The sequence below is a fragment of the Lagenorhynchus albirostris genome, chromosome 18, assembly GCF_949774975.1.
Source record: "Lagenorhynchus albirostris chromosome 18, mLagAlb1.1, whole genome shotgun sequence".
Taxonomy (NCBI): domain Eukaryota; kingdom Metazoa; phylum Chordata; class Mammalia; order Artiodactyla; family Delphinidae; genus Lagenorhynchus; species Lagenorhynchus albirostris.
In genome coordinates this window covers 46,625,218-46,651,571 of record NC_083112.1, presented here as the reverse complement: position 1 = coordinate 46,651,571, position 26,354 = coordinate 46,625,218, and the positions used below count along the sequence as shown (strand labels likewise).

General features: G+C 38.6%; 2 protein-coding genes across 4 annotated transcripts in view; one reads left to right on the top strand and one right to left on the bottom strand.

The window, feature by feature from the left end:
* Positions 1–10,653, bottom strand: part of BORA (BORA aurora kinase A activator) — a 24,475-nt gene extending 13,822 nt beyond the window's left edge. For 2 of the 3 annotated variants that reach the window (XM_060129617.1, XM_060129619.1), the window contains exons 1-5: positions 10,489–10,653; positions 8,902–9,069; positions 7,102–7,208; positions 4,010–4,055; positions 1,132–1,213 (exon numbers count right to left, since the gene is read on the bottom strand). In XM_060129617.1, the coding sequence (XP_059985600.1) occupies positions 1,132–1,213; positions 4,010–4,055; positions 7,102–7,208; positions 8,902–9,069; positions 10,489–10,626 (541 nt within the window). In that variant the 5' untranslated portion in view covers positions 10,627–10,653. Of the gene's footprint in view, positions 1–1,131; positions 1,214–4,009; positions 4,056–7,101; positions 7,209–8,901; positions 9,070–9,832; positions 10,054–10,488 lie in introns of those variants that run through there. The other variant, XM_060129618.1, reaches the window with a different exon arrangement.
* On the top strand, positions 10,297–26,354 carry MZT1 (mitotic spindle organizing protein 1). The gene is made up of 3 exons (XM_060129620.1): positions 10,297–10,462; positions 19,246–19,391; positions 23,395–26,354. The coding sequence occupies exons 1-3, from the start codon at positions 10,396–10,398 to the stop codon at positions 23,416–23,418; spliced, it is 237 nt and encodes a 78-aa protein (XP_059985603.1). The 5' UTR covers positions 10,297–10,395; the 3' UTR covers positions 23,419–26,354.

Here is a 26,354-nt window from a genome sequence, read left to right as displayed (position 1 = left end):
CTTGGATACAGAATTTTAGAGCTGGGAGGCATGTTATCACACAACCATCTAGTTTAACCCCTTGATTTTACAAGTGAAAAACTGAGGCCTAAAGAGATTGAAAAAGTTGATCGAGGTCACCCCTTCTGGTTTATAATACAGAAGGTCTATAGCCCAGGTCTCCATCCACTACTGCATGCCACCTTTAGTTTGCAACGATTCAGAATCTGAACTGAGAAATGCTTACTTTTAAATCCAGGTTCTGCCACCTTATCATATCTGTAACCTGGGACAAGTGCCCTAACCTTTCTAAAACTAGATTTTCTCACTTATAAAATGAGACCAATAATAGCACCTACTTCATATGAGCTGTTGTAAGGAATACTGAAAGTACTTAACACTGTCTGGACACATGAAAAGTGCTCAATCCATTTTTTCTGTATTGTGTTTTTGATAAAGAATGGAACAAATATTCCCTGTTATACTGAGAGCATAATTAATGTATGCTATACAGAAGAGCGGGCAATTCCACTGAAATGAGGGATGCATATAAACAAGTAATACTTGAACATTGCTCACAGCTCAAAGGGCAGTGAGAGCAAATATAAGATAACCACTTCCTAGAGGTAGAAAAATATTTGAAAGATTACTGGCTTGCTCTTCAACTTCCTTTTTAATTTTGCAGATAATCAGCTGTATTACACTGTCCCAGAGGTCCTATAAATGCCCATCCTTCCTCTACTATTATAAGAAACCAGGAAATTAGCAAAAAGCAAAAGCAATTTAAGGATTTCATTTAAAAAAATTAACCTTCAAAATCACTGCAAGAATTAACAATTCAGCTCTATATTCAATACCAACTATTTCTGCATCTACAGATCCTCTATAACCATCATTATAACTGATATTCACAATGGTTATGAAGAAAAAGTTAAATTCAAAATAGAATGGCCAAGAAAGAAAAGAATTTAGTAAATTTTAGTCAAGTTTTGAATCCTAACTCTTAAATAGTTAAATCCTCTGGTATCCAGAAATTTAATTTATAGCAAGCTTCCTACCAAAGCAGATAAACTGACACTCACTATATGTTGTTTTACATTCATTGCTTTTTATTTTTATGATTTTTATTCAGACAATTTTTAACACACTCACATTTACTGGAATCATATTCTGAAAGCTGCTTCCCTTCATGATCAGTCCAAGGAGAGGGTACGATGACATCCTTAGTGAAAAACTAGGAAAATTAAAGTCATAAAATTAGGCATATGAAATATGAAAAGGCAGCTGTGTTAAATAACCATCAAACATGTTACATACTGACTTTATAGTTATATTTTAAAATTTCATACTTAAAAGCACAAATGAGCAAAGGTAAAATGGAAGAAATTTAAAGTATATATAAAGAAAAATGTTAATACTTCAAATCCACCACTTAAATTTGCAAATTAAGCTAAGGTTATTAATCATAAAGGAAATATTTTTCATTTCTCCCCCAATTTTTTTGGACACGGGGGGAGGCTGACAAAAGGGAGGATGAAGAGGGAAGGAATAAATGGAGATAAATGTATACGTGTAAGCCGGTATCAATAGTGTGCTGGAGCTGGCTTGTCCTGACTCTCAAGATCTAATAATTAAAATTTCAGGAATTCTGTGTATCAGTTATCAAACAAAGCCAATATTAAAATTATGTAAACTTAAATAAACTATATTAAAAATAAAGGTAATAAAAACTCAAAATCATCATTTGCTAATTGTTTTACAACATTTACCAACATCTATGCTCTTGAGGTTAATTATGTCTTTTGTGTCTGTGTGGTAGAATGCCTACATATAATGGTGTACTGCTACATTTCTTTCCCCATTCAGCGATGTCACATCACTAACTTGAAATTGGCCGTGGTTGGAGTATTTACACTATGGACAGCAGCAATCACTAAAACTCATACTCCTCCCACAGTCAGAGGGCCTGTTGTTAATTTACCAGCACACCACTGGCCAGTACACTCAAATGGAGATACAGCATTTGGATAAATGTGTTTCCTCTTTCATTATGGATATAAAATTAATCAAGCCTAATACAGTAAGTAATACAGTATTTTCCCCTCCCGTCTCCATGTTTTGGAGGTAACTCAGAACATTTTCTTCATATTTTGCTATACCTATGACAAAGAACTAACTTTCTTGACTAAACTACCTATGAAAACATGAAGAAAAGATGTTGAAAAAAGGAGGGGGGGAGGGGGAACAGAGATGATACAGACAATTCCCAGAAAAAAAGGAATATAAAAGACCCACAAACTCATGAAGCAAAGTGTAAGTTCACTGAGAATGAAAGAGATACAAATCCGAATAACAAGATGAATTTTTAAAGTAATAAGATTAGCACAAATTAAGAAGTTTGATAATAGCCAATATTGCAGATATGAGAAAACAGGCAGTATCATAACGTTGCCGGGAGAAAAATTGGTACAACCTTTTGGGAAAACAATATGGCAAAATCTACCAAAAGCTGAAAACACAAACCCTCTGACTTAGCAAGTTCACAAAGATATACGTACAAGTGTGTTCACTGCAGCATTACTTGTGATAGAAAAAACACTGAACACAACCTACACATCTGTCAATAGGGGCTGGATTAGGCTATGATACATTCATACAATGGAATACTATGTATGCTATTTACTAATAACTGGTACGTGCTGATAATCAAAAAAAAATTCTAAGAAATTATTAAGCAAAAAAGTAAGAGGCAAAACAGTATAAAAATGATGATCCTACTTATGTGCAAATATTTAAAGGACATGTGCTATTATCACACATGTGATCACACGAATCTGAAAGTATACTCAAGAAATTTTACAGTAATTACTTTTAAGGAGTGAGACAGAGAACAAAAGGCTCTTCATTTTCATTTTATATTTTTTCTTTGCAGTTTGTTTTTGTTTTTATTATGTGCATATATCCACTGTATTTCACATGCATATGTATGAATTTAATTTGTTGCTGATACAGTAACTTCTGCTACATTGGCCCTAATCTTCACTCTGAATTCATTTTCTTAAGTTTTCTCCTGAATTTCCCTTTAAAATTAAGTCGAGAATTCGAAAGAGAAAGCATACTTCCCAAAATGTTGGGAAATGGGAAAGAGTCTGAGAATATTCAACTGGGGAGGAATCAAGTGACTGGATTAGAATTAAAATTTTGAAGTTATCAGATAGATTAAGAAGTAGATAACATTTGTCAGGAGTAAAGCATATGAAACGATTTCCTAAGAAATAGGCTATATCTGAAATATGGGGGCTAGCACATCACTAGATCTCTGAACATGCCATAGCTGAAGTCTTTTGGGGTGCAGAAGATCCAAGTGCAGCTAAGGAATAGAGGGGGCTAGTGAGAGAAAAAGGAAAAACAAAAAATGCTACCATGACATGAAGACTTTTGAGCAAATATCTAGATAGACATCGTTTATACTCTAAGAGTTCAGCAAACAAAGAAAGCAAGAAGTGAAAAACTAACTTCATTAGTTTTATTAAAAAAAAAAACAACCTACCTTTGGGATATACTTTTTCTATTTATCAGTACATTATATTTCATGAAATATATTCTATGTCTTAAAAATTCGAAGAACTAACAAGAACAAAAGATAAAACCGTTACTGAGGCCAATCTAGACTTCCAAGGCTTGAAAATATTCAACTTGCTCTATGTAAACTCCAACTTGAAACAATGATTTGTGCTCATCCAAGGCACAAGGAAGGCCGTGAGAATGAAAAGATGAACAAGCACAATAATGGCCAAATAAGAATTCAGTCTGGGGGAGAAAAGCACTCAACCGGTCATTACAATGAGAGGCGCTGGAACAGCTCAAAAACACTGGTCTTAGGGGAGCTCTGAGAGGGACTGGGGACGGGTAGGTTGGTGTGGGAGTTGGGACAGGAAAGGATCTGAAGGAAGTCTTCCTCTCTTAGAGGTGCTGTGCACGCAGAATCGATGCTTAACTAGCTTCGTGATCAGTAACAGTTTTAAGTTACCTCTTCAATGGCTTTTTGTCTTTTGTCTTCCACATCTTTATCTATTCTATACAGAGATAAAGAAGAAAAATAACCATGCCATTACTTCAGCAGATTGAACATTTAAAATAATAACCTTTCAAAGAAATCGTTTCTTTCCCCGTTGGAAACTGGCAAATGTTAAGCTCATTTTAAAAGAAAAATTGGGACCTTATCACATTTCATAAATGACAGTATTTAGATATTCATTCAGCCTTGTGCTGTTAGGCCTACCTCCCCCCTTTCCATTCACAGTTGGAATGGAATAATATTTTCTTTTAAAAGGCTTACATTGATACAATTTGTAAATTACTATTAACAATGTAAAGAAAGTAATTTGAATAAACTTTGCCCTTTAATCACCACAAATTAAGAAGTATGTCACTCCAAAGAAATCTAAAAATTGTCCAAATTCTTTTTCTTCAATTATAGCAAGTTTATCATAGTCGTAATTTTAGAATCAACTCTTACTCTGAAATAAAAGGAAAAAAAACTATCATCCTTACCGTTCTAAATAAACAGGCAAAATTATTAATTCTGAAATGAAATATCAACAATATAAAATTTGAAATATAAAACTTTGTCCAAACAAATTCTTTTTTTCCCACTTTGATACATTATGCAATTATAGCACCCCAAATTTATCAGCTGTAAGTTTTAATATAAATTGTCGGGTCTCAAGCACAAGGCATATACTTGCCAAGGACTCAGCAGTTAGCCATGTAGGACCACTTCTTTTTTTTTTTTTTTTTTGGCCAAGCCGCCGTGCAGTTTGTGGGATCTTAGTTCCCTGACCAGGGATTGAACCTGGGCCCTCAGCAGTGAAAGCATGGAGTACTAACCACTGGACCACCAGGGAATTCCCAGGGCCCACTTCTTTAATCTGTTCCCAGAAAGAATACTTGCTTACCATCAATAAGTTGGTTAGACACTTTTTTCTCTCCAAATTTTTTCATGTATAACTTGCAGCTTAACAAAGCTTATAATAATCTACGTGTATTAGAAATTAAAATCAAGTGGATCTCTCAAATAAGGGAATTGTGAGAAAATAGACTACAATGATAATCCACATATCTCAGCTTGAACAGCCATTCTGAGAGTACTAACTCAGTTCTCTCCATCTTATTGTCGACATAAACAGGTCAAAATGACAGGGCATAACAATAACAGCGTACAGTATTAGTAAGCTCTGATCTAGCAATACCTCATTCAGAAACTTTCTGCTGCTTCATCAGAGGGCTTTAACAACCTGAAATATTCAAGTGATGGCTAGAAGCAGTGAAAATCAGTTTGGCCAAATACTGGAGAGCCTGATCATGGAAGGTTCTAAGGAGTCATATAGGGCAGGGTATCCTGACCAGCATGATGCATGCAGGGTCCAGTATTACAGGTATGCCCTGAACGGACCCTTGGTGGCCAAGGCAGAGAGGAGCTTTCAGGACTGTTCACCTCCTGTATGGACAGACTCATTTGTTTACACCAGGATGATTTGCAGTTCTCATTTTTATGTGTAGCATGGCATGAAAAAGGTGGAAAGCACTGAAATAGGGAACTTGGGTTAGAGAGGAAGAGACACTGGAAGCCTTTGCTTATTTCTAAGAAGGAATCAACATGTTTTAAGAGTATACTCACTATCCTCGGTAGAAGCCATAACCATTCACTGAATTACATGAGGAAGTTAAATTAAATCAGCGTCTTTCCCCCTCTTCTACATTACAGGTCTAGCTACTGAAATACACCAAGGTTCTTTTCACAACCCTGCTCAAACAATACAGGATTTACTAGTAAGTAAAGAAATGCTGTGTCACAACTTTGTTGACTACAGGGCAGGAAGAACCTCCTGTACTGCTTCAGTGCCTCACAGTGTTCAACGCATCTCTCTTGACGGTCCATGGTTCAATATACTGAAGAGAGGAGGCGAAGTATAGCACACAGTTTGTGTGAAACAAAAAATTCGTCTCATTCGTGACACATTTGCTTTCAGATATTCTTTTCACCTATTCTCTCAAAGGTATTATCTAGTGTTAAGTTAAAATCTTTCATGCTCTATCCCCATTCTAGTCCCTTGCTATAGCACTTTGGATGTGCATTAATTAATTATGAGGGGATGGTCATCAAGCTACCAAGCCAAAAGAAGAAGGGGTAGAAAAGCCAGACAAATATTTGCAAGAGCATCTCAATATGTGTACATCTTTGTGTGATTAAATTCTAGTTAAAGGGAAAAGAATTATTCATTATCTTAGACCGATAACACATGTACCTTAGTACCAAAAATTAAAAGCTGATCATATCAGGATTTGATTATTTCAAATATAAAAAAAAATCAAACTATAAAACTGACATCAACAAAAGAGTCCCTCAAACTATTACTGACTACTGCTATCTGTAATTTGTAATTACAGATGACTGCAGTTGGTAATCAAAAAGTATGCATGTTCCCCCAAAGAAGTGTATGGTCTCACTACATTAGGCATCATTAAGTAACAGGAGTCTAAGACACACTAGTACTTGGAAATCTATACAACACATCAACAAAAGCATTAGTTAGGGCTGCTCTGACTACTAGGCTGATAATGTAAATCAGATCCCCAAGTGTCAAAGCTCTATTGATAATGGATACTCTTCCATTCAATGTGTCTTAACTTGGTAAAGGGACTTTCAGCTTCCCTAAATGTAGGTGGTAATAAAACAGCATTTTACTCTATCCCATACCACCAAAAAGGAAAACAAAACAAAAATTCAATGGCAGAAGTCATAATCATGTACAAAGATACAGATTTCAAAAAGACCTTCCTTCTACCAAGTGCTGGGGAAGCAAAGGTGTCCCACAAGTAGCAGAGGGAGGAAACTGTCTCTAAAAGAAAAGGACTCCTACCCAGATCTGGAACTGTTAGCAAGGGGGTCTTGCTGGATGTAGTTCTTTGAGCTCACTGTTTATTTAGATAAGATAAATCTGCATCATAATTTTTCCTCCCTGATTTCTTTACAAATAAAAATATTCAACCTTGGAATTTCCTATCTCTCTTCACTTGAAAGTACGTTATTACACTTAGGTGCGAAAAAGGAAAACTTACCGAGAACGACTTAAGTATAAAGCTTGACGATGAATGTCTTCTGGGTCTATTTCTACAGGATTTATTACGGCTAGTTGATCAATAGACCATCTAAATTCCCCTGGAGTCTTAACAAAAGAAAGCGATCTTATGAGTAAAAGTATACTAAAATAGTTCATCAAAATGCTGACTTCAAATGTCAGCTTCAAAAATTAGTGTGAATGGTTATAATATAAAAATATCTTACAGCTCATATTTTAAAATTTGACTTTACTACTAAATTAAATGGCAAATGGTAACCAAATCACACTAAATCAACTGACTTGACTGTATCTCTTTAAAATATCCAAGTCTTCCCTCTGGGTGATTGTTTAAGTTACATAATAATAGAAAAATCACAGAGTATTAAAGGTATAGAAATTGCACAATTAACACTCATCAGTGATGCAACATGATCAAGTAAAACTAAAAATCTCTTAGAGTTATCAAGTCTTTATTTTCACCAAGAATGAACTGAAATTAAACAAAGTCCTAACTACAGACGTGCCTGCAAAAGCTCATAAAATAGGTGATCCTCGAAATAATTATGAGTGGTAAGCAGGGCTGCTTTTCTATATTCAACTACCCAATAAACCAAAAAACTTATCCAAATCCTAATCTGTAAATTCAGAATATATTTTTGAAAAATCAGGCCTAAAAACCCAAGATGTCATGCATTCTTGCTTTGAGGATTAAGTTGCAGTCATTCTGTTAGTTTTATTAAGACTAACTAATACTATTCAATTTAAAATCATGAAGTCAGATAATGACTCAATATAAAGTGTATCACTGTAAAACTTTCCTCTAGTGCATAACTAGCTTCATGCTGATATGAATGTGTAGCTAGCATCAACAGCCACCCAGTTTAGTTTCCTAGATAATTTACTAAGTTAAAAGATCAGACTTCAAAAGAACTTCTCCACTGTAGCCAATAACAGTAAAAATAAGCTAAAGAGATGAAGCCTTCCCTAATCTCCTAAAGAGCACGTTCTCTTCCATATCATCCTTGTGTTATAGCACATAACATATTCTCTTGAAGTTGCCAGCTTAGTGTGTCTATCCCATTAGAGGTTGACTTCTTTTTAAACAATCTGCAAGCTAATAATGAATGGGTGACAAAAATCCAAAAGAATATTAGTAATTTACGACATGTGAAAATTAAATGAAATTCAAATTTCACTGTCCATAAATAAAGCTTTATTGGAACACAGTCACATTTATTGTTTACATACTACCAATGGCCGCTTCTACAATACAAGGCAGAGGTGACTAGTTGTAACAGCAACCTGATGAGTTGCAAAGCCTGAAATATTTACTATCTGGCCCTTGACAGAAAAAGTCTGCTGACCCCTGGATGAGAGTATAAGCTCTTTGAGAATTTGTTTTTTATGACCCTGACTTGTTCAAGGTATAACCTCTATAGCTAAGAACTGTACCTGACAAATAGCACTCAAATAATGTTTGTTGAATACCGGAGAATAATTAGATGACGTAGTTTCTTCTTTATCATGGATTAGTACACATATCATCAACCATAGTAACTAGCACCACTCACAGCTGTAGGAAGCTAACATGCTATCTATTGAATAAAATAAAAAGAAATGCTAACTAAAAAAAAATCCGGCTAAGTTATTTTTAGCCCAACCACTACATTATAATGAACATTACAATTAAAAAGAACATTCCAGATATGTATGTTCCATGATAAATTTCCCACTTGTCTTGTAAAGAAAGATAATTACATTTAAAGTTGTTTGGAAACACTAGTCAAGAATAACTTACTGGTAATTTTGTCGATTTAAAAACAGAAGGACTGGAGACAGTTTGTTCGTGGAGATTAGTGTAATCACCAGGACTTTCAAAAGGATTTAAAACAGGAATTCTTCCTGGAGTTTCAGGTGTTATTTGCATTTTTGATTCTCTGACATCTCCCATAGCACAGAGAGAAAACTAAAAAGAAATCAGAGGTATGTATAATAAAAGTACAAAATTCCCTAGACATTCATTTTGACAACTAAAATGTATTCAACAAACATACATTTCACAAAAAGAATTAACTCAAAACCTAAGCCTCCTGGGTTTTTTTTATAAGCTTACACAAACGTGATCCTCTGAATAACCTGGAAAGCTAGAGTGGGAAAGTATTAGTGATATAATTTTGCAGGAGAATTAACAAGTTCAGAGAAGTTAAGTGTCTTGTAAGCTGCAGTCCACCAAAGGTGAATGAGTTCAGGTCCGTCTTCAAGACAACTAAATGTTCCAATAGGCACAAAACCTTTTTCCACTAAAGAATTTATACCTACAGTTTTTAATTCATTATCTCAAGTCTCTACACACTTTGAACATAATTCGGATAGCCCAGCAATTCCCTAACAAACTGCAGTTACTAAACAATTATGAATAGCGAGCAAACAAGAGACCAGGAAGTCTCTGGTCTCTCTGTGCACGGGTGCCTTTCTTGCACATTAGCCCCCGTCGGCAAAGAATGACTGATTAGGGCTAGGAAATTAACCGCTTTGGGTTGCCTCTTCTCAAACACCCTTAGCGAAAGGCGAAGACCCCCAGGATAGAAGGAGAGACTGCATTATTTCCCGTCAAGGGGGGCTACAACTAGAGAAAAAGAACCCACTCCTTGGAAGGCTGACGTTGCAGCTGGCCTCCTCAGGTGAAGAACAGAAGAGGACACTCACGCCGGTGTCATCCCCAATCTTACTCGATCACTCTTTCTTGGCGACCCCTCTTCCGCACCTACTCCCTGGCAGCTTCCACTCATCCCGAGGCGAGCGTGCAGGCCGGTCCGGAGCCGGGCTACGTGAGCTCTCCAATTCGAGACAGGAGGAAAGGCCAGGAACTACAAAGAACATACCTAGTGGTGTGTACAAATAGGAAGCCCCCCAAAGCGACTCCAGGGCGCTTCCGAGGTGCCAGTCCAGCTCCCACGACAGGCACAGACTCTTTAACTCCCCGCTTCCGCGCTTAGGCCAACCAGAGCACGGGCCTTGCGCGCGACTGGCCAATCGCGTCTCACCGCTGTCCGCGAACCAGCCAATCGCATCGAGGCCGCGTAGTAAATTCGAATGACAACTCCCCGCTTCGCATTCCTCCCGGAGTAACCAGGCTCCAAATTCAAATCAACGCAGCCTCGCGCTGGAGAGGCGAGCCAGGGGCGGAGCCTGCCCGGCGTGAGCCGGGGACGCGCAGTGTGATTGCCCAGGAGAAAGGAAGGCGCTCCACTTCCGGGTCAGGCCCTTCGCTCGCCCCCCCTAGGCCTCCGCCATGGCGAGTAGCAGCGGCGCCGGGGCGGCGGCGGCGAATCTGAATGCGGTGAGGGAAACCATGGACGGTGAGTTCCCGTATCGCCCCCTTTACCTTGCCTCGGTTCCCCAGAGCCCAGGCCCTCGGGCGGGGGTGGGCCCACAAGGACTTCTGATCCACCTCTTGCCTAGATCGGCATCTTTGGAGATCCTCCCAAGGGACCCGCCAGGGCTGCAGGGCTGATGGCCCCATCCTTTGAGAGTCGTCTCTTCGCTCCTGTGTAGTTCGTCGCGAGTATGTCGTTGCGGACCCACGTCAGCCCCGCGAGCGCTCCGCCCCTCCCGCGGCAAACCCCGTGCGCCGCGCACATCCCGCGCCCTCTCCCCGCTGTACGCCCACCTCCCCGCGTCCTTCCTCCAGCGCGCTCATTCCACGCCCCCCTCCCGCGCAGGGTCCCCGCGTCCCCCCTTTGGTATCGGCCTCGCGCTCCCCTCCACCCCGCGCCGCAGCCAGTGCCCTGGGCGCCTCGAAAGCGCCCCAGACTGCAGTCCCTTTGCGGACAGTGGCCTCGAGTGTTTGGTCACCGCCACGGCCTTTGTCTCTTGCACTTAAGCAGACGCGTTTCAAATAGCCGGTGGAGGAGCAAATTGTCCCTTCATCAAAATTGCCCAGTTTCGTCTTGGAGCAGGTGATGCTGGTGTCCGGGGGGCTGTGGGAGTATTTATCCGTTTCGGAGCTTGGAGCACGCGGGTAAGGCGTACCCGCAAGTAGTAGGGGAAAAAAAGCGTCTTGGAGTTATCCTCTCTCTTTCTCCTCTCTTATGCCGGCCCTGCCACTTTATACGCCTGGTGGTGGGCTTGGACAAGCTACTTAAACGTCTTTGAGCTCGCTTCTTTTTATTATGTAAAACACGTTTACTATCTCCCAGGGTTGTAAATATTTAAATAAGATAACCAGGTAAAAACATCTCGAAGGTGACCATTAAAAGATACTTCTTGTGTTATTTTTGTGTATAAGACGTCATCCCACTTGCAGACGCTTTCGTTGTCCCCATTTTATTTGCATCCACCTCTATATGAGTGTTTGATAGATGGTAAACATTGGTGTTTGCACTTTCCAGGGGATACCCACATCGGCCTCTATCTCTGTCAAAACATGGAATTCTCACTAAGCAGTGTCAGCCTTCATGTCGTGTCTTTGTCTCCACCGTAGGCTCCACTTCCTTTTAGAGCCCCTCCTTATGGACTTGAATTAATTTATTTTTGGCTGTGTCCGGTCTTTCGTTGCAGCGCCCGGGCTTCTCTAGCTGTGGTTCACGGGCTCCAGAGCGCGCAGGTTCAGTAGTTGCCGTGCAGCATGTGGGATGTTAGTTCCCCAAACAGGGATCAAACCTGCGTTCCCTGCATTGCAAGACGGATTCTTAACCACTGGACCACCAGGGAAGTCCCCTTATGGGGACTTCTGATAAAGCTTCTGGCTTTTTCTGCCCTGGAAAAAAGCCTTTTCAAAGAATTATTTTTATTATTAGAGCCTTTGCGTCTAATATTTTACTTAGCAAGTATCTGCTTTGCCCTTTTTATGAAAAATAGAATTTTGTTAATATCATATTCAGCCTGTTTTCCCATCCTTCTAGATGTATCACAGCTTATTAGTTTTATTTTGTAAGTGGATATAGGTACATAGAAACTATATGTGTACAACATTATTGTCTTTTATCTTTGCTTGGAAGCCAGTGTGGTTTCTGAACAGGAAGGAGCATGTATGCCGGGATTTCTAGTCAATTTTCTTATGTTAGCTGTGCATAGGTTCCTTAATTATACGGCCACGGGATTCCATTTGAATAGAAAACTCTCATTTTCTCTCTGGTGGAACTCCTGTTATAGAAATGAGAACTGATCATTTGTATTGGTTACATCATCAGGATTTTCACTGAGAGAACTTTGTGTAAAGTGAAGATTATAGAGAGTGTAAGAACATGAAAAAGTGAAGAAAGACCAGGATTTTTTTTTTTTAAACCAACATTGACGGAGAGAATGTGAATTAAAGAACACTGCTTCTCTACATGCAGTTTGCCCACAAACCAGAAGGTAAAAAAGAAAGGCCCCAGGTTGGCAGTGGCTCACATCTGTTAAATGTGGCAGTTAGATCCTGTCGTGTCCATTGGAACTCCAGACTTACAGAAAATCACTGCTATCATGCCATAATTGGGTCCAAAGCAATCATTTCACATAAAAAAGTGAAGTTTAATTATTGCAAAGTTAATGAAAATATTTTCCATGCTGCCTGTAACGATTGAGGCACAGTGGGAAACATAGTGCACGTGCTATTAATAATTGACCATACACTGAACTGAAAAAGTCCTAAATGCAGTCATTTCATAAACCCACTTTCCTCCACTCTCGTTCTCAGACATAGAACTTTAAATTGCCCAAGGGACTGGGCTGACCTACTCAAAAACCATTATTATTTGAAATTCTGTTAATGTGGGGTTTCACCTGTATTCAAATCTATCTGTGAGAGCCAATCAGAAGTGTTCAAAACTTTTTGGGTCTGACTGCCCTCCTTCAAGATCTAGTATATTTCTCCTCATCCTCTTCTACCTGCCTCCCATCAGTATTAGAGCCAGCTAAGTGATTTAATATTTTAATTGATGTCAGATGATTTGCAGGGGTTGTAGAATTCGGCTATGAATATTTGTAATTTTATTGTGAAATGAAAGGATTTTGATAAAGGTACTTTAGACAGGAGAGCGGTGGACTTTATTTATCTGCACAGATCACTCTGAAAGGAAGCTGATTGATCCTGGCCCTGATTTAGTATAGGGTCTATTGCATAAGGGCCTCCACTCTCTCTTAGATCCTCAACATTCTCTTCCTGCATTTTCTTTTTAAAATATCAGACTCTTTCAATTACCTTTCTCCCTCCTCCAATGTACTTAATTGCCCCTTTTGCTTTTCAGCGTTTTGAAATTTTAGATACTCTGTTGATAGCTTCATACTAATTCTTATTTTCTTGAAGTTCTAGAGTTTTCCTTATGCCTCTAATTTTTTTACTACTAGTAATTACGTTTTTTGGCAACTGTGACTCAGATGTACCTCTTCCCTGCTAGAGGCTTCGATGTAATACAATTGTTCCTCAGTATTTTCAGGGGAATTTGTTCCAGGACCCCACACACCCACCTAATACCATAGTCTGTGGATGCTCAAGTCCATCATATAAAATGGAAGAATATTTGAATATAACCTCCATACATCCTCTTGTATACTTTAAATCCTCTCTCAGTTATTTATAATTCCTAATGAATGTGAATGCTATGAAAACAGTTGCCTGCACATTCATGGCAAATTCAAGGTTTGCTTTTGGGAACTTTCTGGAATATTTTTCCCCAAATATTTTCAATCCACAGTTGCTTGAATGCAGTGTGGAACCCATGGATACGGAAGACCATCTGTTCTACTTTATGTAGCAGATAGTAAACTAGCAAAAGGAGTGAAGAGAGTCCACAGTGTACAGGGCAGTGTCAGTGAAGCAAATGTATAGCCCATGCTTCCACCATCAATCCCGTTGCTCATGTGAGACCTCCCCTTCCTCCGCCTCTTCACTAATCTTTTTCAATTCTTCACTTATCTTAGATTTGATCACTTGTCTTAAACTCTCCCATCCATGCCGCCCACCAGTCTTTTCTCCATAATTGCAATAACTTAGCTGGACTCCCTCTCCACACGTGTTCTACCCCCTTCCAGGATCCATTCTATGTTTTGCAGCCAAAATCTTTAAAAAATGAAAATCTCATCTTGTCACACTCCTGTTTTATGTCTTCTAATAGCCTCCCAAAGTTCTCAAACCTTTAATAGGGCCTTAGTGGATTTTCATGTCTGCCTCATCTTGTATTTTACACGTATTCAGCCCCCTTAATTACACAGCCTTCACATGAGCCTTTCAATCTGTGAATTTACCAAGGTCTCCCCAGCGTAAGACCTCGTGCAGAGTCTGTTTTCTTGGCTCCCAGTCTTTGCCCATCCTCCTGCCTCTGCATTAGTCAGGTTGATTTCTAGTCATCCTTGAAGTCTAAGCTTACTTGTAACTTCTTCAGACAAGTCTTTGCTAAGTTGTGTCCTTCACAGCTAAGTAAGATGCCTTGTAATTTGTTTTGGAAGTATGCTGTCCTTTTCCGTCATTTTACTTGTCATAACTGGAATCAGTTGTTGTTTTAACGTATGGCTCTTTTAGACTGTACTGTCCATGAGAACTGGGACCATATCTGTTTTGTCCACAACTACATTTCCAGCAGTAGCATAGTAGGCACAAAATACATACAGGTACCAATTATACAGTAGACACTACAGAAATATTTATTGACTGATGACAGACAGTATGTGAAGTTAGGATGTAATGATCAAAGTGACTTTTAAAAGAAAGCTTAACGGAAGAAATACTAGTACTGAGATGGCCCTGAAAGACAACGTGGAGTTGTATGCAGGGAAGAGAAAAGCATGAACAAAGGCATGAAGTCAGGAGTAATAAAAATATAAATAAAGTATAAAATATTTATAAAAATATAAATAAAACTATAGCATTTATAGATGAGGGTCTACCGTGAGGAGAAAACTGGAGAGAGAGGAGAATTTGAGAGAGAACTGGAGAGATGATGACACAGTTGGAAGAGAGTCAGAATGTGGGTTGTAGTTGTCTGTTGCCCTGTAACAAACCACCCCAAACTCGGGGGCCTAAAACCACAACAGTTACTTTTCTCTCACAGTCCTGGGTGTTGCCCAAGCTCATCTAGATCGGGGTCCCCAACCCCCAGGCCGTGGACCGCTCCCCGTCCGTGGCCTGTTAGGAACCGGGCCGCACAGCAGGAGGGGAGCGGCGGGCGAGCAAGTGAAGCTCCACCTGCTGCTCCCCATCGCTCGCTTTAACGCCTGACCATCCCCCCACCCCCCAGTGGAAAAATCGTCTTCCACAAAACCGGCCCCTGGTGCCAGAAAGGTTAGGTTCAGGACCGCTGCTCTAGGTGGTTCTCCCTGAGAGTGTCTTGTGCATTGCCATCAGACAATGTTGAGTCTGGAGTCATCTCAGAGCTTACTCACATACCTGCTGGTTGATGCTCCTGTTAGCTGGGCCCTAAGCAGGGGTTGCTGTCTGGAACATGTGGGTTTCTTCACACTTGGAGGCTGGTTCCAAGGAGGAGTGTCTCAAGAGAGAGCCTGGAGAGAGCTCTGTTGCCTTTTTAACCCAGCCTCTGAAGTCGTGCAGTGCCACTCTAGGGAATGCCATCTTCCATGAGCCCTGAGCTCTGTTTGCCGAGAATGCAAGGCCCTGACTGCTCTCTCCTCCTGCTGTTTCTCTGGTTGTGTTGACAGTGAGTAGCAATGAGGGATGAAGTAACATCTACCTCCAGATAAAAAGCAGACTTGCTGCGGGCTTATTGTAAAAGTTGGGATTCCCCAAGCTCAGTGTTCTTCAGCTGTGAATCTGGTCTGTCAATAATAATGTATTCCCTCACAAGGTCAGAGGAGAAAAGCTGCCTGGTCATTTCAGTGTTTGATGAAAAGTTATCAATAAGACTCAAATTTTTTTTTTTTCTGATTTTAAAGTCTTAGCCAAAGAACACTGTACATTTTTAACATGATAAAATATAGCTGCACGAAACCAGCACCATCCTTAACATTAATGTTACGTGCATTTTAAATAAAATTGAAAATACCTGCTTTCAGTACCTTTTTAAAATATTGATATGAAAATTTGCGAATAGCACAGGATAGGGGAAAAAAGACTATCAAAAAGGACATGAGGGCTTCCCTGGTGGCGCAGTGGTTGAGAGTCCGCCTGCCGATGTAGGGGACACAGGTTCGTGCCCCGGTCCGGGAAGATCCCACATGCCGCGGAGCGGCTGGGCCTGTGAGCCATGGCCGCTGAGCCTGCGCATCCGGAGCCTGTGCTCCGCAATGGGAGAGGCCACAACAGTGAGAGGCCCATGTACCGCAAACAAACAAACAAACAAACAAAAAGGACATGAAACTGTTATTTGTAGGTCAAATGATTATCTGAGTAGCAAACAAAAGAGAATCAACAGAAAAACTGTTAGAAGCTTCATTAGATTTGTTAAGGTGGCTGGCTACAAAATAAAAATAAGTAATGTCCTAGAGTATTGGCACTAACCACTCAGAATATGCATGAGTGAGGTGGAAATCCATTTATGAAAACAATCCAAACAAAAAATTAAAGAAATTGATCATTCACTATCAAAATCAATGATGATTGAGCACTTGCTGCAACTTTCTGCTCCAAGCATATAAAAATGATAGGAAATAACATTGAAATAACAATGGTCAGCATAACCATGTTCAAAAACGAGAAAAGGAAGTCTCCATTGATTAGAAAGAGAGAGGTTCCCCCCAAAGAACGGAGCAGATGGGAACCATAGCAGGGGGTTGGGAATGAAACCAGGGGAAGGATGCTGCCCTGCCTGAGTGAAGCCGGGGGCCCAAATTGTGCCATCTGCCAGGCCAGGGATTGAGAAGCATCATCCATGTGTCTTGTGGGTCTGGAGTCAGGATGCTTCCAGAGAGCTGAAGCCAGTGTGAGACCACCCATCCAAGAACAGCCAAGGATGTCCAAGAAAAAGCTCCTGTGGAAGATGAGCTTTCCGCCAAAAGTCACAGAGCACCTAAGGTAGATGAAAAACAAAACTAAACAACTAACATGAAAATGAAAAAAAGGGGAAAGTGAGAGAAAGTAGTAGTAACAGCTGACCCTTTTATTGAGCACTGTCATATGCCAAACATATGTGCGTCCTTCAATCCTCACAGCCGTCCTATAAAGTAAGTACTATCGTTATCCCCATTTTCTAGAATAATGAAAGAAAGGCACAGAGCAGTTATCTTGCCTAGTAAGTAATGAAAGTGGAAAATGAACCCAGGTTGTCTGCCTCTGGAGAGCACACTCTTAACCACTCTCTTTTGCTGCTTGTTTCTGTGTGAAGCAGAAAACAGAAATCTCAAAAATGGCTAAAGATAAAAACATATAGCCTCCAGTAGGTAAAGGCAGAAACAACAGCCACAAAATAAGGAGTGGTTATAAATAAGCGTTTAGCTGTGAAACCAGAACATGTGATTATGGGGGGAAATTAGAAATCTTAAAATAGAGTTATTGAAATAAATTCAGCAGATAACATGAATAACAGCCTGAATACAACTGAAAAGCAAAGTATGTTGGAATATCAAAACTGAAGAAATGAAAACGGAAAGGGCTGTCAGCTTCCAGCCAAGATAGAGTAACAGGGACTGGATTTACCTTCCTACCTGAAACAACCAACAGAATCCCGGCAAGACATGCAGAACAATGGTTTTCAAGACACTGGACATCAGGCAAGGAAGGACAGTGATTCCTGAGAGGCAGGAGACAAACGAAGTGAGCCAGATAGCTGCCCCAGCTTCCTACCTTCAGAGTTTTCAGGCCACAGTGCAGTGGGGGGAGGGGAGTAACTCAGGCAGAAGCCAGGGGGCACCCTGAGTTGAGCAGCAGCTTAGGGTCCAGGGAGACCAAGGCAGGTAGAGTTTTCAGGACAGAGTACCTGAGAGGAAAGATCCTGCGCCCAGAGAGAATTCTGGAGATCCGCAGAGGGGTCTCCCTCAAGTATTCAGCATAGCATTGATCACATGTGCAAGGAAAGTACCCAGAAAGCTGGGAAAAGAGCCATTTGAAAGGATTAAAGGGAGCAGTACATTATGCTCCACAGAACTGGGAATAGAGCCTGTGTCTACCAGCCAGAGTGGAAAACTTCATAATTCACAAGACATTGTGTGGTATTAATTAGCCCTATGCTAAATGGGACTCTGGTCCTGACTAATGAATCTTAGAGGATCCCAAAGGATCAAACTGTTTATAACCATATCTCATTACAAAGCTTGAGAATATGTATAGAAATACAGAAATATCCAGCACCCACCAAGGTAAAATTCACAATGTCCGGCATCCAATCAAAAATTATTAGGTGTACAAAACAGAAGAATATGACCCATGATGAGGAGGAAATTTTAATCTGTTGAAACAGACCCACAGTTGACACAGATGTTAGGATTAGCAGATGAAGACATTAGAACGGTACTCCATGTGTTCAAAAAGTTAAGTAGAGGAATGGAAGATAAAGGTTTTTTAAAAGACTCAAATTGAACTAGAGACGAAAATGAATGTAAGGTATGAAAAAGTGGGAATGGCCCGTATCATGAACATCATGAATATTGTAAAAGTTTTCAGAAGGACTTAGACTTAAGTTAATGGATGGCTTAATGTTATTAACGTGTTCATTCATCCCAAAATAATGTGTTTTCATACAATTCAAATCAGAATCTAAATGGTATTTTACTGACTGAGCAGTTCCACTTCTAGGAATTTATTCTGATAAAATTAAGTTACTATGTGCAGATACTTATTACAATATTATTTTAATGGGGGAAACATGAGACCATCTAACAAAATAGCAGAGTGGTTAAGTAATGTATAATGTTTCCATAAAATGGAATGTAACATGACTAATTAAATTACATTGTAAAAGAATACTAAAAAGTGGACAAATGTTCAGAATAATCTTGATTATGATATATGAATTTTAGATAGATATTAAATGAATGGTAGAATGTAAACCAAGATGTAGAAAGCAGTTTTGTGGAGGGAGGATGTAAATTTATTTTTAAGTTTCTAGAGCTAGGTAAGGGGAAGACAATATTACATGCCAGTTTCCAAATCTAGGGATGCTATGCTAGTTCTCTGGTATTATACAGTATTACATGAATTAAAAACAGAAGTATTAATGTGCATGTTTTAAAATATTATAAGATTTTGTTTTTAAAATTTTCTGTCTTTTTACAGTTCTGCTTGAGATTTCAAGAATTTTGAATACTGGATTAGATATGGAAACTCTGTCTATATGTGTACGACTCTGTGAGCAAGGAATTAACCCAGAAGCTTTATCATCAGTTATTAAGGAACTTCGCAAGGCCGCTGAAGCATTAAAGGTAGAGATTTGTATATTAACTCTCTAAGTAAAGATGCTTTTGTTTAGAAAATGATTAATGATGAAGTTATGTGAAAGATTCTAAACATGATTAAGCTAGCATCTATCATCATCAGGAGAAATTCTGACGGCCAGGAGCTTTGTAGCATATGTTCAGATCACAAAATTTGCTGCTATCTGGACCATGTTGCATTTTCTTAGAAGTTTCCAGTTGTGTTTAGAATTCTCCTTGTATTGTGGGTAATAGTGTCTACCCCCAAAAAGATATGCTTAAGTCCACCACCTGTGACTATGACCTTATTTGGAAACAGTGTATCTGTAGGTATAATCAAATTGAGATGAAATCATAATGGATTAAAGACCAATGTTCTTATAAAGACAAGGGAAATTTGGACACATATATACAAAGCGCACACCATGTGAAGACACAGACACAAGGGAGAATGCCAGGTGATAACAGAGGCAGAGATTGGAGTGATGGCGTCTACAAGCCAAAGAAGGCCAAGGATTGTTGGCAGCCACCAGAAGCTAAGAGGCAAGGAAGGGTGCTCTGCTGGAGCCTTCAGAGAGAGAATGGCCGTGCTGACACCTTGATTTTGGACTTCTGCCTCCAGAACTATGAGAGAATACTTTTCTGTTGTTTTAAGCCACCCAGTTGGTGGTACTTTGTTATGGCAGCCCTAAAAATCTAATACAGATTCACTACTGGGGAGTGGGGTGCTGCTGTAAGAAATAGCTAAAAATGTGGAAGTGGCTTTGGAATTGGGTAATGGATAGAGATTGGCAAGTTTTAAGATGCATGATAGAAAAAGCGTAGATTGCCTTGAAGACACTGTTGTAGGTGACTGTAGGTGTTATAGGTGATTCTGGTGAGAGCTCAGAAAGAAGAGAGAAGAACTTCAGTCATCTCAGAGAATACATATATCACTATGAACAGAATCTTGCTAGAATATGAACATGAAAGGTGCTTCTGGTGAGGTCTCAGATGGAAATGAGGAACATTAGTTATTGGACACTGGAGGGGAAGGCCATCCTCGGTATAAAGAGCACTTGGCTGAATTATGTTCTGCTGTTGAAAGGAAAACAAAACTTGTAAGCAATAACTTGGATGTTTGCTGGGGAAATTTCCAAAGTATGGAGGCCCGTGTACCGCAAAAAAAAAAAAAGAGGGGAGAGTGGCTCAGAGGCCAGGAACTGCTGAGGCCAGTGGGCTGGACTGCCAACATGGACCCAGAGGACCACTGTTTTTCAAATTCACATTCACCACCTTTTTTTACCTTTTTTTTTTTTTTTTTTGTGGTATGCGGACCTCTCACTGTTGTGGCCTCTCCCGTTGCGGAGCACAGGCTCCGCATGCGCAGGCTCAGCAGCCATGGCTCATGGGCCCAGCTGCTCTGTGGCATGTGGGATCTTCCCAGACCGGGGCACGAACCCGTGTCCCCTGCATCGGCAGGCAGACTCTCAACCACTGCGCCACCAGGGAAGCCCCACATTCACCACCTTTTAATTGCTGAGACTGGAAACAGGAAAAGCATTGTGTTCCCTCTCTTGCTTGCACACACTATGATTTTAAAATCTCACGATTTTTATTTCCATGTTTATGTAGCACTCACTCACCATGAATACTGAAACTTCAAGTCAGTCCCTCTTAAACCTTGTCCAAGGACAAAATGGCTTCTCTCTACCCTTCTTTCCTTTGAGGATGTAGGCGTATAAAACCTGTAGCTTACCCATCTCAGATTAAGTTACTCTCCAATAAGTTCCAATAATTTGGGTCATTGGTTTTGTGCTTTTTAAAACTTTTTCATTATTAAATCTGGCACAAAAAGGTAAACAAGACACATTTACAGAGCAAAAATTTATCGTAAAGAGAATACCTATACAATTCTCATTGCCAGCACCCTAAAAGTTCCCTTATGCTCCCCCATCACTAACGTCTCTTTCCCACTACCCACTCAGTAACTACTGTCCTGATTTTTATGGTAGATACTTTCTTTTAACAATTTTACTGACTAAGCATGGATCTCTAAACACCAGTTTCATTTTGTAAAATTTTTGAACTTGATATAAATGGAATCTTGCAGCACAGTTCTTTTTTAAGTGTAAAATTTATATAGATTTTAGTATATTCACAGAGTTGTACAGCCATCACAATTAATTGTAGAACATTTTAATCACCCCCAAAAGAAACCTTACACCCATTAGCAGTCATTCTCCATTCTCCCTTTCTCTCAGCCCCTAGGAAGCATTAATCCACTTTGTCTCTATGGCTTTGTCTATTCCACACATTTCATATAACTTGTGACCTTTTGTCTCTGGCTTCTCTCACTTAGCATAATGTTTTCAAAATCCGTCCATGTCATAGCATGTATCAGTACTTTATTTCTTTTTATTGTCAAATAATATTCCATTGTATGGATATACCACATTTTATCCATTCATCAGTTGATTGGCATTTGGGTTGTTCCCACTTTTTGGCTATTATGAACAATGCCAGCACAGTTTTTTTTACTGGGTTATTTCGTTTGACATTATGAGGTTCATTTCTGTTGAGTATAGCTGGAGTGCATTCCCTTTCACTGTAATAACCATGTTTCTTTGTACAAATATACTATAACTTATTTATCCTTCCTACTATGAATGGATATTAGGTTGCTTCCAGTCGGGAGCCATTACAAATGTGCTGCTGTTAGCTTAGTTCTCCATGTCTCCTGTTGCATGTATGTGAGCATTTCTGTTGGGTGGGTATCTAGAAGTAAAATTGCTGGATCATAGCTTATGTGTATCTTCCACTTGAAGAGGTAATGTCAAACTTTACTAAAGTAGTTGTATGAATTTATATCCCCACCAGCAGCATATGAATTTCCCTTGCTTCACATCTTTGCCAACACTTATTATTGTGAGTCTTTTTAATTTTAGTTGTTCTGGTAGGTGTTTATGAATTTGTCATTTTATTGGCATTTCTCTGAGTACCAGTGAGATTGAATGCATTTTCACATGTTTTTTGGCCATTTTCTTTTGTGAGATATTTTTTCGTGTAGCTTGCCCATTTTCCTGGGTTGTCAGTCCTTTTCTTTGTGGGTAGTCTTTCTTTAAATATTTTTGAAATAAACCTTTTGTCAGATATACATGTAAGGTTTCTGATTTTTTTAATCAAAAATTTTAAATAATTATAAAAACTCTTCAGATTTTCTGTATTTTAACTCACAACTGTTGCTTTCATATGACAGAAGAATAACTGAATAATACAATAGGAATAGCTAATATTTATGAGTACTTTTCCTTTTGCCAAACAGTGCACTAAAGGCTTTCCTTGCATTGTTTCCTCTATAATCACAACAGGGATGTGTATTACAGCTAGTAGTAGTTTACCGCTAAGGAACCTGAAGCTATGGTGACTAACTTACTTCTCTCAGGACTTACAAGTGGTTGAGTTGGGAGTTGAACTCAGACCCTCTGACATCAGAGTTGTTAACTCTTAAGTTTCTACCTACAGTAAGTTCTAAAAAATATCTGAGCCTGCTATTTAAGAAAGGATGAAAATGGTGATTAGAACTGGGTCAGTGGACTATAGCCCGGGAACATTCCCTGGCTTAGTGTTGTCTCATAACCCTGTTGATAAAAATAAAGGGTATCATAGCCTTTCATCAGTACATTTCTGAAATTCCAGTGGAAGAGGATTTATTTAATATACATCTTCCACAACTATAAGAATTTTTGTTCACCTATGCTGGAGTTTGAAAGAGAATAAGGAAGCAGCATAGGAAGAGATTTTTGTATGTAATGCAATTTGAATGCTACTGTTAGCCTAGCAATCAGTTCAAAAGGTAGTTCAAAGAATGTACTGCAAAAAGTGAAAACCAATGCATTATCCTGATAAAAGTTCTTTGGTATATGTGGGGGAGGAGTTGTTTGTTAATAACAGTGCAGTATTGACAAATTTATTTCCATGGTGTCTCTTTTTCCATGGTTTTATTATAATGAATCATACTTTCTTGTTCTAGGCTGCTGAAAATATGACAAGCTGACTTTCTGAAGAAATCCTGGTGAGATATGTCAAGCTCTGCAAGAGGATTGAAGATGGCATTGTAGTTAAGAATGTACAATGAAATCACTGCATGTAGCAATGTGGAAACATTGTCCTTTTTAAAAGAATTATAAAACCATAGCTTTATAAATCAGTGAAAGTGGCTTATGGAGAAAACTATCTGTTGTGTTTACACCACATCTTTTTTTTTTTTAACAGTTCTAATGCTTTGGCACTGCTGTGTTCATATTTATGTGTTCCTTATTTATAGCTCGGATAGCTTTAATTTTCTAAGCAGTCTGTCTATCAGATGTGCACATCTGCTGTGCCTGGTTGAAGTATAGTGGAACCCTTCAGTAGTAATGTTGTAGTTATGACTTGTTGACATTTCCATTATAAACTTTAATTTTGAATTGTTTATGCAAAACAACTGTGGATTTATGTTGTATTAGGCTGGAAGTTGACAATTTCAGCTACCAGTTGTGGATTTTGACTTAGATTCATTATGCATATCAGAATCTTGTTTTTTATAAGAGCGTGGAAAAACATTTGTTGTAAACTGCTCTTTAACAAAGAATATTTAGTTTTTTAAAACATAAAGTTTGACTGGCAGTTAATATTGTGAAGCAGATCATATTTGTATTGATTGAAAAATGAAACTTAGAAACTTAGATTTTAAAAGTAATGACAGTGCTTAGTTTACTATTATTTATCATTTGAATCATTTAAATTTAGTGAGAATATTAATAGAGAATATTAATTCTTATTAATAAATATTTTTCTTTCTAATTTTTATACTCTGTAAATCACGGCCTTAAAAATAATAATGCATAATGAAACAATTCCAACATGAAAAGTCTTTTTTACTTTTGTTACATAAAAATAATTTGAGTGCTTGCTTAATATACCTTGAGTGGTTATCTAGTTAATCACTAAATAGATGGTGTCACTCAACAAATAATGTTAATTATTTTCTGAAGGAATAAAGGTTTCCAGTCATTAAACAAAAACCAAATAATCAAGGGTTCTGTATCAGGAATTCTAAATATGCCTTTCTAAGATCATTTTTATGTGTCATTATTTTTACCCTGAAAGTTTTAACTAATTGAAGTGATGGTTCAAAATAAATTTTAGAAAACTTAGGATAGCATGGATTCTGTTCCTATAACAGAATCTCAGTGGAATATTTTTCCCAAGACTAATACAAATTTAATCTGATTTTTTAAGACTTTGTTAGCTTCCATTTAAATGATAGTATAGGGTCTTCCCTGGAAATCCCGTCCAGTGGTTAAGACTCCACCTTCCAATGTAGGGGGTGCAAGTTTGATCTCTGGTCGGGGAACTAAGATCCCACATGCTGCAGGGTGCAGCCAAAATTTTTTTTAAAAACTGTTAGTACAAGCATATACTCTTTGGTAGCATTTTTTGTTCTTCAGGCAAACCAAAGTGATTTTAATAAGGCTTAATAATATTTAATGGCAACCTTCTGTTCTATTTTAAAAATCTAGTCTTTTGACCACTTTGACTTTTTAAATACATGACATCTTTACCAAGTGCACTGAAGGTCTATTATAGGGAGAACTGGTTGGGAGACAATAAAAGTTTTGATTGTAAGTCATTCATTTAATTAAAAAGCATTGCCAATACTGCATGTTGTTATTTATATACAATCAGAAAAAGGACATTCTTGTCAAGTTCCAAAATTTGTATATACTTTTAGGTCATAAGAGTTAATAGTTTTATTTATGACTTTGTAGATTATGTTATTTATGTGTGAAACAAAGCAGGAAAATATATTGAGAAGGAGTTAAGTTTATAGAGGACTTTCTTAATGTGTTACATTTCTTAAATGTAAACATATATTTCTAATGCGTACTTAATTAAGTAATGTTTAAGGAAACCAAAGTAATGCATTGTTGTGAATGTTGGCAGTGTCAAAAATAAAACCATTTTGGTGGTATCGGCATGTACTTCTGATTTAAAATACGCTTCTATGAATTCAACTTGTGTTTCTATAGGTATTTGGTAAATATTTAGATGCTTATTTGTTATGTGTGATTGAAGACTGTTTAAAGGTAGGCTTTATAATTTACAATTTCAAATTAGTCTTGAGGTGGTAAAATGGAGTACTTTTCCCTGGTAATGAAAGCATGTAGCTATAACATTTCCCCGGGCTTGAAAACAAAGTTGGCCTTTCAAATACGTGAGATTATATTTTTCTATATTTCAAATAAGAACTTTACATAGTGGACATTATGAAATTTACATACATGTTTCAAACATGCTATATATTTTTAAACTTATATTTAAATTAATTAAAATTAAAAGTTTAGTTTCTCACACTAACCACATTTTTTATTGTAGTACAATATACACAACATAAATTTTTCCATTTTGACCATTGTAAATTGTACAGTTCAGTGACATTAAGAACATTCACTTTAACACCTTCCTCAACAATAGAGCCAAAATCTTTTTAGACATGGTTTAAGTGACAGTTGGGATCTCTGTTAGGAAACTTTGGGGTGAATTGTGTTTCCCCAAATCTGTGCGTTGAAACCCTAACCTCCATACTTCAGAGTGTGACGTATTTGGAGGTAGGGCCTTTAAAGAGGTGATTAAGTTAAAAATAGGTCTTTAGGGTGAGAACTAATCCAAGTTGACTACAACCCTTACAAGAACAGGAAATTTGGACACACAGAGAGACACAACGGGGGGTGCATGCGCCCAGAAGAAACCATGTGAGGACATATCAAGAAGACGGCCATCTACAACCCAAGGAAAGGGGCTTCAGAAGAAAACAAGCTGCCCAGGAACCTGGTCTGGGACTTCAGCCTCCAGAACTGTGAGAAAATAAATGTCTGTTGTTTAAGCCACCCAGTCTGTAGTTTGTGATGGCAACTGTAACAAACTAATAAAGGAACAAATATTTATAAA